The following is a 16,256-nucleotide window of genomic DNA, read 5'->3' as shown; positions in this document are numbered from 1 at the left end:
GTAGGTTAAAATTATTATGGATTTTGATAACTTTCTTTTACAATTTTATATTTTAAAATTATTTAGAAGATGTCATCTCAAATAATAAGAAAAAATTATCAAAATTTTATTGTTCGATTATTATTAAGTATTTGGAAAAAATTATTTTGTTTTTCTAATCTTATTTATTTGAATCTGTTGGTCGCTGTTTATAATAAATTTACGTGTAATTGAGAGTGTACAAATACACAACTTGACTTCTAGTTAACTTAGATCTTGGATCCACTTATGGTGGTCACCATGGCTGCAAAGTTTGCAATATAGGCAAGTGATAATGTGCTTTACCCTTAACTTAACCCATCACTTATTGTCTTTGTCCTTTGCTTTATTCCTAGGGCTAACTCTCTCTTTAAGCAAAGAATGGTTGGAACCACAATATAAAACTACTACAAATTCTCTTTTTGTATTTCTCTGCATGTGTCAGCATGCCACAATATTTCTTTTGTTGCTTAGTGTCTTCTCTTTCTGAGCCTGAGAGAGGTTATTCCATGTGTCACCATCTGCGGGGCCATGCTTTTGCTAAAGAAGTTTTTACCGGATCTTGTTAGTGAAGAAAGCATAGTCAAGCTTCAATTCAAATATATATATACACATATACACATTGCTCTGATTTTCAACAGAACTCAATTCAAATATATCCGACACTTTAATTACCCTCTTTGTTATTTTGTTCATCTCTCTTTATCTTGTATGTTTAAAGACAAAACACAATTCTTAACTTACAAAATACAATTGTTTTCTTTTCTGTTGCTTATTTGCAGGCAGCACAGACCAAATCTTTGTTTTCTGTCACTTTGAGGAGGGTCTTTGTTTCTAATATGATATACCCTTTTGTAAAGTCAAGTACTAAATAATTCTCTAGAAGTTTAAGGAACTTAAATCTCTTCATTCATATATTATACATACGTATAAAAAAATTTTGAGGATCAAATTCATGTTGTATATATCAAAACTGTCACATCGTGCACTTGCCATTACAAACTCCATGTGTGTGTGCATTGGACAAATACAAGTCTTGTGTATGGATCCAAATATTGTAATGCTGAAAGCCTTAGAATCTATACGTTTCATCAAGCTTGTCAAAAGTCATGTTCAAAAATCCCATGAAAGGTTGAGAAGACATGAAAACATGGTGTAGATTATGCCACTTTTTAACGTTAGGAATGTTCTGTTTTTTTTCTAGTGAGCAATAACTGGTAGTGGTAGTAGATATATATTATTGTACTACAAAAAGTGATCATAAAGCTCTTCATTCGGCAGTCCCTCACTCAAAGCAAAATCCATACATAATCTCAATCCCCAAGTGTTTCTTTCCCCATTTCCAATGTTAGGTTCTGATTACTTTGGTTTTTATATGATTCTTTTGATTTCTTGCTTCAGATTAAAAACATTGCTCACCATGTGTTAAAAGAAGAGACACGAGTGCGCTGTCTCGTGCAAATATACTGTTTATTGAAGCTTTAAACCTATCCGTACGTCATTCTTATACATGTATATGCTCGAGTAGCTTGAGTATGCAACTTGTTTCTAACTCAATTTCATGCATGTTGCAAATTCAAACAAAAGAATCTTGGGGTTTTGCCAAAAAATGTGGATTCCTAGGTCTTATGTGTAGTCTTATCTATATGGCTTCTTACAAAGTACATCGAAAGCATGCAAGGGCCAAATTGTAAGGATTTGCTTATTCTTAAAGGAACCTTGTAATGATTAAGGAATAAAGAGTCTAATTAAGATGTGATGGGTTTAATATCATTGGAACTATGTAGATTGATTTATAAAAGGAGAAGAATATATCAGCCTGTTGCATGATTCGATTTTTGATGATTTGAGAGGGAAAGAAAGGAGAAAAGGGTTGATTAGATGGAGAGGACAACTACATTTTTTATGGGGGAGGGAAGGAAATTAAATTAAATAAGCGTAATCTGAATATTCAGCTTGTTTTTGATTCTGCATAATGAGGATAAGATTATCTGTAAAGAAAAGAAAAAAACAGGATCACAGAAAAAGATAAAAATATGAGCTCGAACTATTCTCTTCTGAACAAAGAGGAAAACATTCAATAAACCACTTTCTTTTTCATATTGGTCCTCTTTACAGAGACAAGATTTAAAACTGTCCATGTAACCCAAACCCTTTAAAGAAAAGAAACGGAGTTGCAGCAAATTGTTATGTTGCAGCAATTTGATTGATTTACCAAAGGGAAGTGCTGAGTTCTGCATATTTATTCTGCATATTACTTTACTGTGGAGGAAAAGGACACATTACTCCACCTGCCTGTGCAACATAAAGACATGATGAGTCAATGTAAGTTCAGGTGTAGAATTGCACGTGTTTTCCACTACACCATGCACTGATTGGTCATCAATCACTTGAATAAGTTCCAACTCATGATACAGTAAAGCAAACTTTTATTTTCCATTTCTTTCATTAAAATACTCAACATGCTTCTCTACAGATACCCCAAAGTTTTCAGAAGCAATTGACTACAATATATGGCTTTGACTATGCACAAGTAATAGCTAAACTGATAGAATATTGCTTGTTCATGTATAAATTTCATGTATAAATTGCGCAAACATATCTTGTAACTGATAGAATATGGCACGACTTTAGTTGTGACAATGTAGACTGACAGAACTTGCAAGCAGTGATAGAATCTAGATTCTCTGGTTTATTTGTGCTGTTTTTTTTTTGCTCTGCCTTAATATATACTGGACATTGATTTTTATGTTTTAAAATATATTAAAAGAATTTTAATATGTTAATATCAATGAATGCTCAATATTCAATAGAGGACAGCACACAAAAAAACTCGAGAAAATCTAGACTTGGAGCGATACTATGGAGCCTCTCTTGAAATTTGGATCTTTTATGGGGATTTCACCTGCATGGTCACGATTGATTTATAACATCACTTTTACGTGACAGAGAAAAGAGAATGATTACTGTTATTGTTCTGTTCTAAGTCATTCAATTATCTTTAATAATTTGCAAGCACATTGTTAGGATATGATCACCCCTGTATTCCATATCAGTTAAGATTGGATCAATTCTGATGCTTGATCCAACAATCAAAACTAGAACTCAATATGATTGGTTTGAACTTTCTTTTTTTCCTCGGATTGAATGTATCTTTCTGTGTTTAAACTGAGTAGCATAAATTTAAAATGAGAAAAAAAATTCTTAAGTTATTTAAAATATCTGTATATTCAAAATTCAAACTCAAATCACTGTTTATGCAGAAGCAATGTCAAGCCAACCAATCAGTGTATGTGCTTGGCGGTGGTGATAGGCTTCAACTTTAATCTTCGTATTTTAACCTTCAATTGATGTATGTGCATTGATCCCATTAGAATTTTGCTTGTGCAGATTCAATTCGATCACCTTGAAATTATACCTAATAATTAACAGAAACTTAACAAAAGTATGCACACCATTTGCTTAAAGAAAACATATAGAATATTAAGGTTGACAAAAAGTTTCAGAAAACATTTTTTATTTAATTATTTTGTATATTTTCATTGACGAATCTGTATAAAACAATGATAGATTACAAATGTTACATTTCTGTGAAGTGTTATACAGAATTTTAAATAGAATTTTAAAGTAATATTCATAATTTGAATCATGGAGAAACTAACAGTACAAAAAGAGAATCAAATCACAGATACACTAAAATTCAGAGATTAAAGATGTATTTAATTCAATATGGTAACACTCCAACTCTTACGAGATGGAGACTTGCACGGTACGAAGATCAACTAGCATGTTTCTCAAGAAATTATTATGAACAACAAGATTTATAAACTCAATTTAAGAGAAAAAAAAAACTACACTATAGATCAAGCCAATGCAATAGTCTAAAAAAATTGTAGGGAAAATAAGCTCATTTTTTTCCTCATATGGATGAAACTGAGTTTGAATTAGTGAAAAAAAAATGAATAATTAATGATATAAAATAAATCTTATGTTTAATTAGATGTTTTAAGTTAATATTGTTATTTAAAATAATTAACTTCTTTTTAGATTTCCCAAAAGAAACATGTTTTCTACAATTACTTGCATATAAAGGGAGATTAACATTATTTATAGTAATTGGTTTGATGTTGGTGATGCGAAAAATAATTACTCACAATCTAATAGCTTGTAATCATAACCTCCAAAATTTGGTTAATATAAAAAGCCTTTCCTGTATTATATAAATAACCTATGATTATATTATATAATTTTCACAACTGTTACCAAGCAAGAGAGAAGAGGATTATAGAGATTTGTTATAATCCACACCAAACTACATTGAAGCACCAAACAAAAATGAAACATTGAAGGGCAAAAGAATGGGCTAATTCTTCCTAGATCCACCTCTAAGGGACTGCCAAAAAACAGGCCAATTCTTTTGAGCCTCATTCCAACCCCAAAAGGAACCTTCCCTTAATGGGTCCCAACTGGAGGACACAATCCCATAACTCACTCCCAACAAAGCAGAGCCAAAGAAAAAGAAGGACACAATGAAGGGCACCCAAGTGGGCACATCAATCTTCAATCCAACCTTAAGATAGTAGAAAAATGGGAAAAACAAAAGCCCAATACCTAGCGGAATCCCCACTGAGACTCCCATCCTGTTCATCATCCTGTTGGTCACTACCTCAGGAATAACTCCTCTGTCTGGTTCTTCCTCTTCATCATCATCATCATCTTCATCTCCATCTTCTACATACTCCCTTTTCATCTTCTTGCTCTTCTTTTTCTTTTGAGAAGAAGGTCCAAACCCCTTAGGCTCCTTAAAAGTTGCACATATAGGTGCAAGGTGTGACAAATGAACCTGATGATGAAATTCTGATCTGTGAATTGGGAACTCAAACTTCACATTTTCACTGAAATAGCTATTTCTGTTGAGTCTCCATATATTAATCCTACCATGCTGCAGTACACAATTCACCAATCAGAATCACAGACACAAAACTACACAACATTATAGTTACTTCTAATGTCATGAACAGAAAATTTGAACACTACACTATGCTAATTAGTTAATTGATTCTTAAGCAATAATCAGAATCACACGAAGCAGAATTCCAATCCTAATGTCTTATCCAGTAGTATTCTAAGTAAGGATAAATATTCTGTTTCCCCCGTATCAATAGTGAGGCAGAAAGGAGACCCAATTGCGAAAGACTAGGTTAAATTGGCAAAAAACAAAAATTGAAAGCATCTTTTTTTTTTTTTTCAAATAAGACGAATGTTTTGTAGAGTTCATCGGATCATAATTGTGTCATAGAATAAATAAATAAATAAAAGTGGAGAAGGGTTAAGAGAAAGAGAGAGAACCGTGTGAAGAAACTGTGAATTGAAGAATGTGGCAGCAGTTGCAACCATTATGCTGTGCCTGAGGGGAAAATGGCTCAAGATTGTAAGCAGGGTGGGGAGTGAAACATGTTTTGAGTAGGAAAATAGGAACACAGAAAAAGGAAGTAAATTAGGATTTTATTTCAAGGGTGAAGACATCATAGGAGTGATAATTGAGGAGAGTTTTTTAAGGATAAGGTTTTGTTGTGAAGGAAATCTAACACTTCCAACATTTGCTTCCTTTTGGTTTTGGATATGTAGTAATCTGAATATTTTTGTCCTCAGACGTCGACGTATGGAGCTGGGCCGTACTGCATCTGGGCCAGTCAACGGTAGTAGTTTTCAAGTGGACAACTTATAAATTGAAATTACTTGTTGCACCCTTCGTTTTTCTTTTTGCACCTCAACATTTCCGAAATTTATTTTAAGAAACACAAAAGCAGTTCCGAAATATTTTTGGACAGCAATCACCCTCTCCTTCTTAGGGAAAAAAATTCCTGTAGCTTTTTTGATGGGGGGTGGGTGAAGAAATGTGATAGGGTGTACGAAGCAACACCCCTTGTAAATGCCCGCAAAACAACCTCTTTTATCCTAGTCTTCACTTCTTCTTTTTCTTAAATACAAGATTATATAATTTGTTTTTTTTTTATTCTGAAATATACAATTTAAAATATAAATCTTGTATTTTAAATTATTTAATTTTTTATTTTTCATTTTAAATTGGATAATTCAATATATTTTTTATTTTGCATTAAGAAATGCATAATCTGAAATGCAAAAGTTGTATTTCAAATTTAATATAATCTTTATCTTTATATTTCAGATTATATATACCGGAATATCTACAATTTTGAATATTATATTTATATTTTGGAATAATATATTTATTTATTTTGGATAGTGCATTAAAGAACGTCTTCATATTTTCGGGTTAAATATGATTTTGGTCTTTTAATTTTTAGTGAATTTTAGAATTAGTATATTTTGAAATTTTGGACCAATTTAGTCCTTCATTTTTTGAAATACATGAATTTAGTTTTTTTAATCAAATTTTGTTAAATTTATTTGACATTTTAAGTGCATTTCAGGATTGTATTTTAGTTGTTTATACGGTTTGATACATGATTACTTTAATTTGAGTTGTTTAGTGTATTTCAAGACTAAATCCATGTATTTCAAAAAATAAAGGACTAAATTGGTTCAAAATTTCAAAATAAACTAATTCTAAAATTCACTAAAAATTAAGGGACAAAAATATAGTTAACATCATATTTTCATATTGGGCATTCTGAAACTCAAAAGAAAAAGCGAAGCGAGTAAAATTGAAAATTTTAAGTGTACGAAGGTATAAGGAGAAAATATGGAGGTGCAAGAAAAGAAAAGAAGCTGTAAATCAGAAAAAACAAATGGCCTTATCCAAATGGGCCTCCATTAAATAAAGTAGACAATTGGAAGGAAGAAACCCATGGAACGTGATTGAAATGCCAATTTGGTGAGAAATATTCATTTTAAAAAAAAAAAGACAAACTTTACTAATAAAGTTGATTATGCGTTACTAATACGAGTTTTGCAACATTCATAAAAATAATGTCTCCATCTAATATTCTAATACAGCTGGATTATTATCTTTTAGGGACTAATGAGTTAGATGTTTTTATTCATATAAACAATGTCTTAATATAATATTCTAATACAACTGGATTATTATTACTAGAAATTTAACATAGCTTAAAGGCGGAAAAGAAAATCTCTTACGTATACGAAAGAAAATTTCATAAGAAATTGAATTTGAATTTGAATTGAATGAAGGTTTATATTGTTTATTTTATTTGAGTGTTTTGTTTAGATAAATCAATTCAAATTTAATGAATATTTTTTTTAATTTAAATAAAGTATTTCAAAATCAGTAAATATAAAAGAATATTTAAATATTAAATAGTTGTTAAAAAATTTTAAAAAAAATCAAAATTTATTATTTTTGTAATTGATGTTCTTTTTACTGTCAAAATCGTCAAGATTATTTTGAATGATATTTACAAAACTATTTTCTCAATTAAGATTAACTAATATTATTGTTAGTTGATATCAAATATAATTATTTAGGTTCACATCAATTGAAGATGTTTTTATTATGGTTGATGGATGGGTTTTGTCTATCAATCCTAGTTAGGATTGGCTAAATATGTTCTAGTAAATATTAAAAAAATTAATAAATTATTGACAAAAAATAACATATTTGTTAATGATAAAAGAAAATTTTCAGATATCGATAAGAATGAAAATTTTCAGACATCATAATTGAAAAAAAAAATCATTTGTGCAAGAAAATAATCTCGCGCTCCTACAAATTTCTATAAGAAATAATAGTAGTCTATTAACATACACTTAAATAAAATCTCAAGTTAATATAAGTAGAAAAGTAATAATTTTGAAAATATTTTAATATTAATCAAGCTGATGTCCAAAACCAAAATCGTGTTCGGGAGAAAAATATAAAGAGCAAAATTTGAATTTAAGAATATCAATTCTTACTTGTTTATGTAGAATTTGAAATATCTAATTTAAACAATCCAAATACTTTATTAAAATTTTCTAATTTTTTTTAAATACTTTAAACATTTCAAATTATCTAAATATATTATTTATCTTATTAAAATATCTTACACAGACAAACTATTAATATTAGATTAAACAACATGGAATTACCAAAATTCGAAACGGACAATCCTTCAAAATAAGCATGTCTACAATCTTGCCACCACCATCTATCATGGAATTGTGGGATTCAGCATGTGAACATATATCATTGTGTATGCATGAGTGCAAAGGTTCACCAACATGCAATAATTGTACCTTGGCACTTTCTGAACCAAAATATTTAAAAAAATAGCCTCGCGAAAAACAAAAGAATAAAAATAATATTTATGACATGAATATACAATTGATAAAAAGTAATATAGAATTACATTTTATAAAATAAATTAAATATTGTTTAATATTTATTTTTTTTTAAGAATGAGCTTTCATATTTTAAAAAATTAAATCCAATTCATTCCAAATTCATCCACCACATATTAATTAATACATTTTAATTTATATTTCAAAATTATTCTAACTTAAATTCCCATATTTTTATTTTTATTTTCTAAATTTAAGATAGTTCTGTTTGCTGAGGTTTCTTACATTTCAGGTTAAGGTTGGTAATAATCACTGCTTCATCATCTTCATCATCATCATCAGTGTAGGTTTCTGTGTTTTTTCTTAGTTTCTTTGAATCACTGCCATGGCTTCTTCAAGCTCTCTCTTGAGAATGGAACAGATACCAGGGAAAGGAAGAGGTATTGTTGCAGCAAAATCCCTGAAAGCAGGTGAAATAATCCTCACCGAATCCCCTCTCATTCTCTACTCAGCTTCTCCACTCTTCGCACCATCTTCATCACCTTTCACAAACTGTGATCACTGCTTCAGAATCTTACCCTCTCACACTAACATTTTCCCATGCCCCTCTTGCTCCCACCACACTTTCTGCTCCCAAAGGTGTCTCTCCCTTGCACGCAACTCCTCACACTCCACTTGGGTATGCAAAGCTCTCATCTTTCTTCTTCAACACCCCAACTCAACAACACTCTTTCAACAACACCCCCCAGAACGCCAAGTCCAAGCCCGTTTCATTGTAGCTTCTCACAACCTCTTTCTTCGTTCCCCTTCTGAACTTCACACCTTGCTCTCTCTTCATGGCACCCCAGACAGTGCCATTTTTGATGCTGCTAAGTTTCTCCACTCTCTGATCTCACCACTTTTCCCTCAACAGTGTCAACTTTCTGTTGATATCACTGCGCAGCTTCTTGCAAAGGACAGACTCAACTCCTTCTGCTTAATGGACCCTTATTCCCCCGAAGGGCCTCAGAGATCCATCAAAGCGTATGCTATTTACCCCAAAGCCACGTTCTTCAACCATGACTGTGTTCCCAACGCGTGCAGGTTCGATTATGTGGACACTGGTGACGAACACAACACCGACATGGTTATTAGGTTGATCGAGGATGTTCCTGCTGGGAAAGAGATCTGCATCAGCTATTTCAGGATTGGAAGGGATTATTGCACCAGAAAAAGGATCTTGATGGAGGATTATGGCTTCACTTGTGGATGTGATACGTGTGTGATCGAAGCAAAGGGAGAAGACAATGGGGAGAAGAACAGTGACCTGCCACACGTGCGGTTCCTTCGCAAGCATGTCTGTGAGAGGAAGAATTGTGCTGGCACAATGGCTCCTCTGCCTCCAAAAGATGATGTGCCTTCTAATGTTCTGGAGTGTAACTTCTGTGGCAATTTCAAAGAAATATTGTGAATGATGATGCTTAATTTTGATTGTGCCAATGAGACTATTTTCTGTATCTTTTTTATTACACTTTGGTAAAAATATGTAATATGAATAATTTTAAGAAATGTATTCTGAGAGTGACTTTACATTCTGTATAGTCCTTTGATTCTGATAATTCTTTTAGTTGGGTAAAAAGCCTTTTTTTTTTTGTGAAAAGAAAAATAATTGAAATGTGCTAAGTGTTTGGTGAAGCACACATATTTTGTTTTGTTTTGTTGAAAGTAACATATCAATCAAATAGTTTTGACAAATAAAAAGTATCAGATGACAATTTTGTTCAATAATAAGTGATTGATGGACCACACTATTTTATTTTATGAAAGAGACTTCGTTATGTTGATCATAGAATTATGACATTTAATGTTAACACAAAATAACATAAAAAGAACACTAAGTAAATGGCAAGAGTCATGTCTATAAGTTAATAGATAAATTATAGGGAATATTCAAGAAAAATTAGTTAAAACTTTCATCTATCATTTAATAGGATCTGACAAGAGAGCACAAAATTTAAAATATGCTATACACATTTTTTTTTTCAATACTCTAAAATGGAGTTCTATACTAAAAACAAGTTAATTTATCTTTGATATACTTAGTTTTTATCAGAAATATTTATGAACATTCTATGGAAATACATTATCCATTGGTGTTTTCCTATTAGGAATGCTTACAAATCAATTTCTATCTCAGTTTGGATAATAATTGTTAAAAAAATGAAAGACAAGAAAAAACGAATATTCTGTTTTGTTCCCTGAGCTAGTAGAGTGATGAATGTTGATTTTATTTTTGGAGTGATGACAAGTGGGGTAGTGAAGTGGTTGGACTTTGAGCACGTCAAAGCCTAAAATTTGATTGAGATTCTTTTTTCCCATTTCTGCTGCGGGTTTCTTTTATATTCCTCTCCCTGTTTTTATTTTAAAAATATTTTTGAAACAGTTTTACACCGCTCAAAAATCAATTCATCATCCAAAATCTATATACACAAATACAATGCATGTATTAGATAACACTACTATGTTGGTATATTAATTTTGAAACTAATAGGATATAATACTTGATGTATGTATATTAAAAAGTATAAATTAATTTTAAGAAGATGAAAAATATATAATTGTTGTCATGTGAATCCAAATTAAAACTATATGTATTAAAGTTGTTAACATAGATAATTATAAATTATTATCATCATAAAATAACTATTGTTTTATAGATCGAACACTTTATTGATAAATATTAATAAAGTATCAGACACATATACATGTTAGATACGAATATGTAATTTAAAATTAAAGTATCGATGTTTCATAATTCAAAATTTATTTTGAACTTTTAAAAGTATTACCAAAACGGTATTTTGAAAATCGAAAGTCTAAATAAATTCATAGTTGAGTCCTCTAAAATAAGTCTTATAAGTTGAATTAAGTTCGAGGAAACATAGTTGATCATCCTTTTAACAAATTCAAACTCAATAGAATGTATTTATTACAAATTTAAATTTATTAAAATATAATTAAGATCGAATATAAATATTTTATTCTACTAACTTAAAATAGAAATTCAATCTATTTCTTTGATAAAATGTATTTTTATCATATAATTATTTCAAACGACATATAATAATTGAACTAATTAAAATAAAGAATATGAATCCAAATGAAACAATCAATGCATGAAAATAAGTAAATTCTACTAACTTAAAATATAAATTTAATAACAAATTAAAAATCCTTCACATATATACAGCAAAGAGTTATATTCTACAAATTTAAAATATAGTAATATTAAAATAAATTCTACAAGTTAAAAAAATAATATAATTAAAAATAATAACAATAATTATTATTATTATAATTACAATAGTACTGTCAACTGATAATTAGGGAAAATGCTTGAATACACTATAAATATTTATTAAATTAATAATAATATTATTATTATAATTATTATTACTATTATGAAAATTAATAATTAAATAAGTAAGTTAAAATAAAATATAGTTGGTTATTTAATAATAGCATTAATAATTTAATAATTAAAATTTGTTTAAATAAAATACAATTATTTAACAAAAATATAATAATAATAACAATAATAATGACTATTAATAATTAAGAAAAAAAGTTACTGATGCTAAAATAAAATTTTGAATAATGGAATTACTGATTCTAAAATATAGTATTGTATATAATGTTTCTATTCAAGGTGGAACCTAAATTTCTCACACTAATAAATTTGATTTGAAAACTTTGTCGGTGGAACCTGGTTTTTTCTTCACTAATCAACTTGGGTTTGCATGGCACCTGACCTGATCCAGAGGTGAATCGTGCTGGATTTGCATAATCTATTCATGATTTCAAAGACTAAAAGAAGTTTTTAAAAATAAAAAAGTTGTAGAACAACACTACATTTAATGTGGATTTTCCTTTTGAACTAAAAAAAGGGATAGTTTTTCTTCTGGCTGACAATGAAATGGCAACCAAGGTGGTTTGGCTTCCACTGGAGAAACACAATTAAATGGAATTACAAAAAGTACAAAAAAAAGGGAGAATGGGGTTAAAAACCATTATGAAACGCCAACAGCAAATCCAACACAACACCGCCTCTCTACCTCGAATTGCTAATCGAAAATGAAGCATTAATATGCCAACAACCACTGCACAGCTCATTTATAACCCCTGTTGGCTGTAGCTATGATAGCACCACTTCACTGCTATTTTAGCATCTAAATTCCGATGCAAACCACTATTTGCCCCTCTCTTCTCCACTATTGCTCATCACTTCCAAAGCCCTACACTCATTCCAATGTCCCCATTTATGCTACCACCTTGCCTTTAAAATCATCTAAATCATTCATCACACCATGCTCAAGAATGTTGGTCATTAAAAATACCATAATCTCTCTAACAATCATTACCAACACACCACTCAAACTAAATGTCATTACACTAATCAAAACACAAATATTACAAGTTTACATGTAAAGAACGCATAACTCATTCAAGTATCAAGTATTTAAGATATATAAGAGAACAACACCAAATTAAAACATCATTCCTCGGCTGTCTCACTTCTATTTTCCATGGATTGGGGGGAAAAAACAAAGGGTGGGGGACCACTTCCTGATTCAAATGTTTCCTTCGCTGGATGCTGGACACATCAAGACACAAAACACTCCTTCCAAGCCTTGTAAAGAACCATTTTAATCAACATTCACATCTGGGTTGCAGTTAAAATCCTTGTTGGGTCTATACTCAATGGCAGAGGAACTTAAATCCTTCTTCCAGTCCCAGTCACTGAAGAGAGACTGGGGAGACTGATATTCCTGTTTCAAACTCCCTCCTGAACTTAACTGGCTACTAAAGATAAGGTCTTTGGTCCTTGCAGTTTCCAGATTCAACAGATCGGCATCTCGCATTGTTTGCTGTTGGAAGCAGTTGCCCAGCATGGTAGAACCACTTCTTGATTCCGAAACAGTACTTGATGGAATTGGAGACATATGAGACCACATGCTGTCTGAGGTGAAGTCATAACCTTGATATCTCACACTTCCCAGATCTTTCTGTAAGACGTGTTCATCTGCTTCTGAGTTCAGTCCAAACCTGAGGAGTGTTTATTTAACATCATGATGTTTCATTTATTTCAAGTATGCATAACAGGAAATTGCCAAAAGATTTTGGAAATTTTGAAGAAAAAATTATGAAAATTTATACAAATGGATCTGAAACTAGGTGGCTGGGGTCACTGAAGCCATGAAATGAAAAAGCAACCATCTGCACATGGATCTATTGAGATGAATGATTTAGGCACTGACCAGAAGAAAACTGTTCTTACATACTCTGCACAGGGCAATTTAGATGCTCCCTGATTCTATCTTTGCAAAAATAAGTCAATATCCAAATGACCTCAAATTACACCAGTTCCTTATGATGAATAAAAAACATGTACTTCAATGAGATTGATCGTTCTCTTCCCTCTCATTTTCATAACACCTTTTATTTTTTACTTTACAAATAAAAAAAGTCACCTTCAAAGCATGCATGTCTTAGTCAGTAACAGTACCAAATATCAATTAGTTTCTATTCACACACACAAAATAGTAAACTATCACAAAGCTTTATTAGAATTGAATCCCAAAGTAGTAGGGAAGGAAAACAAGAATGCGTGCAGCACAAGATGGAGAAGACATTGAAGGAAATGGAAGATTCGAGTAGCGCTCACCAACGTTGAAAAATCACTTCACCAAACAATTAGAGAAAATAGCAATATTCAATATTCCCTTAGAAAATCTATCCCAAGTCACCAGACAACTATCCATCACTATTTGGATGCATGGTCCACCAAAACAAAGCTACCTTTTACCATTGCATTAACTGCATCAAACATAAACATCAATGCACCGCTATGATTTCAGATTGCTAACATGCAATCATTGGTAAATCCTTGATTTCCAATTTTATCAAATTACACCATGATACTACATGATTTACTCTGACAAGGCAAGGTAAAAAATGGCCTACACTTCTTACAAGTATGAAAAGCATTTAAAAAAAAACACTTGAATATCTAAACATGGAACCCCATCTCATGATCTCAGACGAACATCCAGAAGAAGACAATCAAGGTCACAAGAAAATAAATAACTTCACAAATTTTCAACAATAAACTACCAACACCTGATTCAACGCAAACCCAAAAAAGAATTGCAAATTTATATGCTGTTTCTGAGGGGTAACGCGAAAAATTGCTCAAAAGTATTCATTGAAAACACAAAAAGTTTTGGGAGAAAAACACAGTTGAATTAATGAAGATAGCTCATCAGAACTTGCATGAGGTTTCAAAGGGTCAATGTTGAAAATTGCTTCAAAGCATTCATTGAACACGCGGCAGGAAACTTTGGGAAAAAACTCAAAGTTGAATTTAAGAAGACAGCTTATCAGAACTTGATGCAGTTTCTAAGGGGCAGAGTTGAAATTTGCTTCAAAGTGTATGCAAAAGATTTGGGGGAAAAATGCCAAAATGAATTTACGAAGATACCTCATCGGCACTGCATCTTATCAAAATAGAGACAAATCAAATTGAATAGAATACAAATCTAACTAAAACTCTAGGCAGATAACTTACACCTCACTCCCAGAATCTCACCCCACACATCATAATGGTCCACATGTTAGGTAACTTAACATCACCGCTACCATGTTTGCTGTACAGAACTATAGCATAATAATACACTACCTGTTACCGTGAAGTAAAACACTCACACACTCCACTAAAAAATCACAGTAATCATTGCCACAATCCCAAAAGTCAAACACCCTTAAAGACAAATGCAGCAAGCAACACACACAATACCCTACCCTATTCACACTACAACATCGGCGACAGACAGTCGTGTTTCTCCTGATGAGGTCGAGTACATGGATTACACCGCTGCTCGTCTTCAGATGCCATTCACACATAATTAAATACGGCAAAGAAAAAAAAAAGTAACCAATTCAAAAACTCTCACATAGGGCTCAAGCTGAAAGAGGCGAATGGGTATATACATACCTGTAAGTTTTCTTGGTGTTGTCACCTGAAAGAGTGAGGGGGTCCATGTGAAGGTGGGAGAGTGTGGGCGCGGTAGTGGTGGCGCTGTTCCCAAGGGTGAAAGTGAAACCCTCCCGGGCACCATTGGTATGCAAAGGAAGGGTGTTGAGGGTTGCTGCAGATGCAGCAGCAGAACCAGCTGCAGAAGTGGCGGCAGAACCCGTTGCAGAGGAAGCAGCAGAAGCAGAAGCAGCAACAGGGTTTGAAGAAGCAGAAGAAGAGTGAGGTTGAGATTCCACAGGCTTTCTTGAACGGTAACGACGTCGTATCATATGACGGTCGCAGTACTTGGAGTCAGGGTGAGCATCCCTCGAGCACCTCCACTTCTTCCCATCGGTTCTCCTGCACCGACCAGGTTCAGGGTCTATCTTCTTCCCATAGTACCCCCCAACTGCAGAAAAACCATAAAGACTCAAACTTCACACAAATAAGAGGCATAAAACGAAAAATAGGTCATAGGTCATCGTTTGCGATTACTCACGAGATGGGTGTGCCATGAATTGGAGGCTCTTGCGGATGGGGAGAAGGAGGTCGGGGGGAACGGAGAGCCCCGCCTTAAGGTACTTGAAGATGAGGGCCTGATGCTCCAGCTCGTGCCACTGGGCCGCCGTGAACGGCGTCCACATCGCCGCCGTAGACGGCGGAGGAACGCTCATGGTTGTGGTAAAAAAGAGGGGAAAAGGGCGAATCTGGGTGGGGAGAAGAGCATTAGAGAAGGGGAGGGGCGGTTACCTGTGAGAGTTGAGACATGATTTGGTTTGGATAGGTAAAAATGAAATTGTAGGGATTCAACAATGTTATTGCTGCATATTAACTACTACTTCTACTACTCAACAAAAGGAACCTTCACCTTTATTTATTGTTTTCTTTTTAAATCTTAATTGCTTTTTTATTTTTATTT

At 32.4% G+C, this 16,256-nt stretch overlaps 3 protein-coding genes across 3 annotated transcripts; 1 reads left to right on the top strand and 2 right to left on the bottom strand.

Annotated features, from left to right (window-relative positions):
* Positions 1-4,231: 4,231 nt before the first annotated feature.
* LOC114172376 (protein PAM68, chloroplastic) lies at positions 4,232-5,617 on the bottom strand. The gene is made up of 2 exons (XM_028056873.1): positions 5,368-5,617; positions 4,232-4,960 (listed from the first exon to the last, which is right to left on the bottom strand). The coding sequence occupies exons 1-2, from the start codon at positions 5,413-5,415 to the stop codon at positions 4,382-4,384; spliced, it is 627 nt and encodes a 208-aa protein (XP_027912674.1). The 5' UTR covers positions 5,416-5,617; the 3' UTR covers positions 4,232-4,381.
* A 2,852-nt stretch (positions 5,618-8,469) lies between these two features.
* LOC114174023 (histone-lysine N-methyltransferase ASHR2-like) lies at positions 8,470-9,854 on the top strand. Its single transcript, XM_028058756.1, has one exon. It carries the CDS (start codon positions 8,669-8,671, stop codon positions 9,731-9,733), a length of 1,065 nt encoding a protein of 354 aa, XP_027914557.1. The 5' UTR covers positions 8,470-8,668; the 3' UTR covers positions 9,734-9,854.
* Positions 9,855-12,646: 2,792 nt separating this feature from the next.
* Positions 12,647-16,185, bottom strand: LOC114174006 (growth-regulating factor 4-like). The gene is made up of 3 exons (XM_028058727.1): positions 15,837-16,185; positions 15,317-15,746; positions 12,647-13,368 (listed from the first exon to the last, which is right to left on the bottom strand). The coding sequence occupies exons 1-3, from the start codon at positions 16,009-16,011 to the stop codon at positions 12,969-12,971; spliced, it is 1,005 nt and encodes a 334-aa protein (XP_027914528.1). The 5' UTR covers positions 16,012-16,185; the 3' UTR covers positions 12,647-12,968.
* Between the last annotated feature and the right edge of the window lie 71 nt (positions 16,186-16,256).

The sequence above is a fragment of the Vigna unguiculata genome, chromosome 2 (assembly GCF_004118075.2).
Source record: "Vigna unguiculata cultivar IT97K-499-35 chromosome 2, ASM411807v1, whole genome shotgun sequence".
Lineage (NCBI taxonomy): Eukaryota > Viridiplantae > Streptophyta > Magnoliopsida > Fabales > Fabaceae > Vigna > Vigna unguiculata.
The sequence above is the reverse complement of the archived record's forward strand: the minus strand, read 5'-3'. Positions and strand labels throughout refer to the sequence as shown.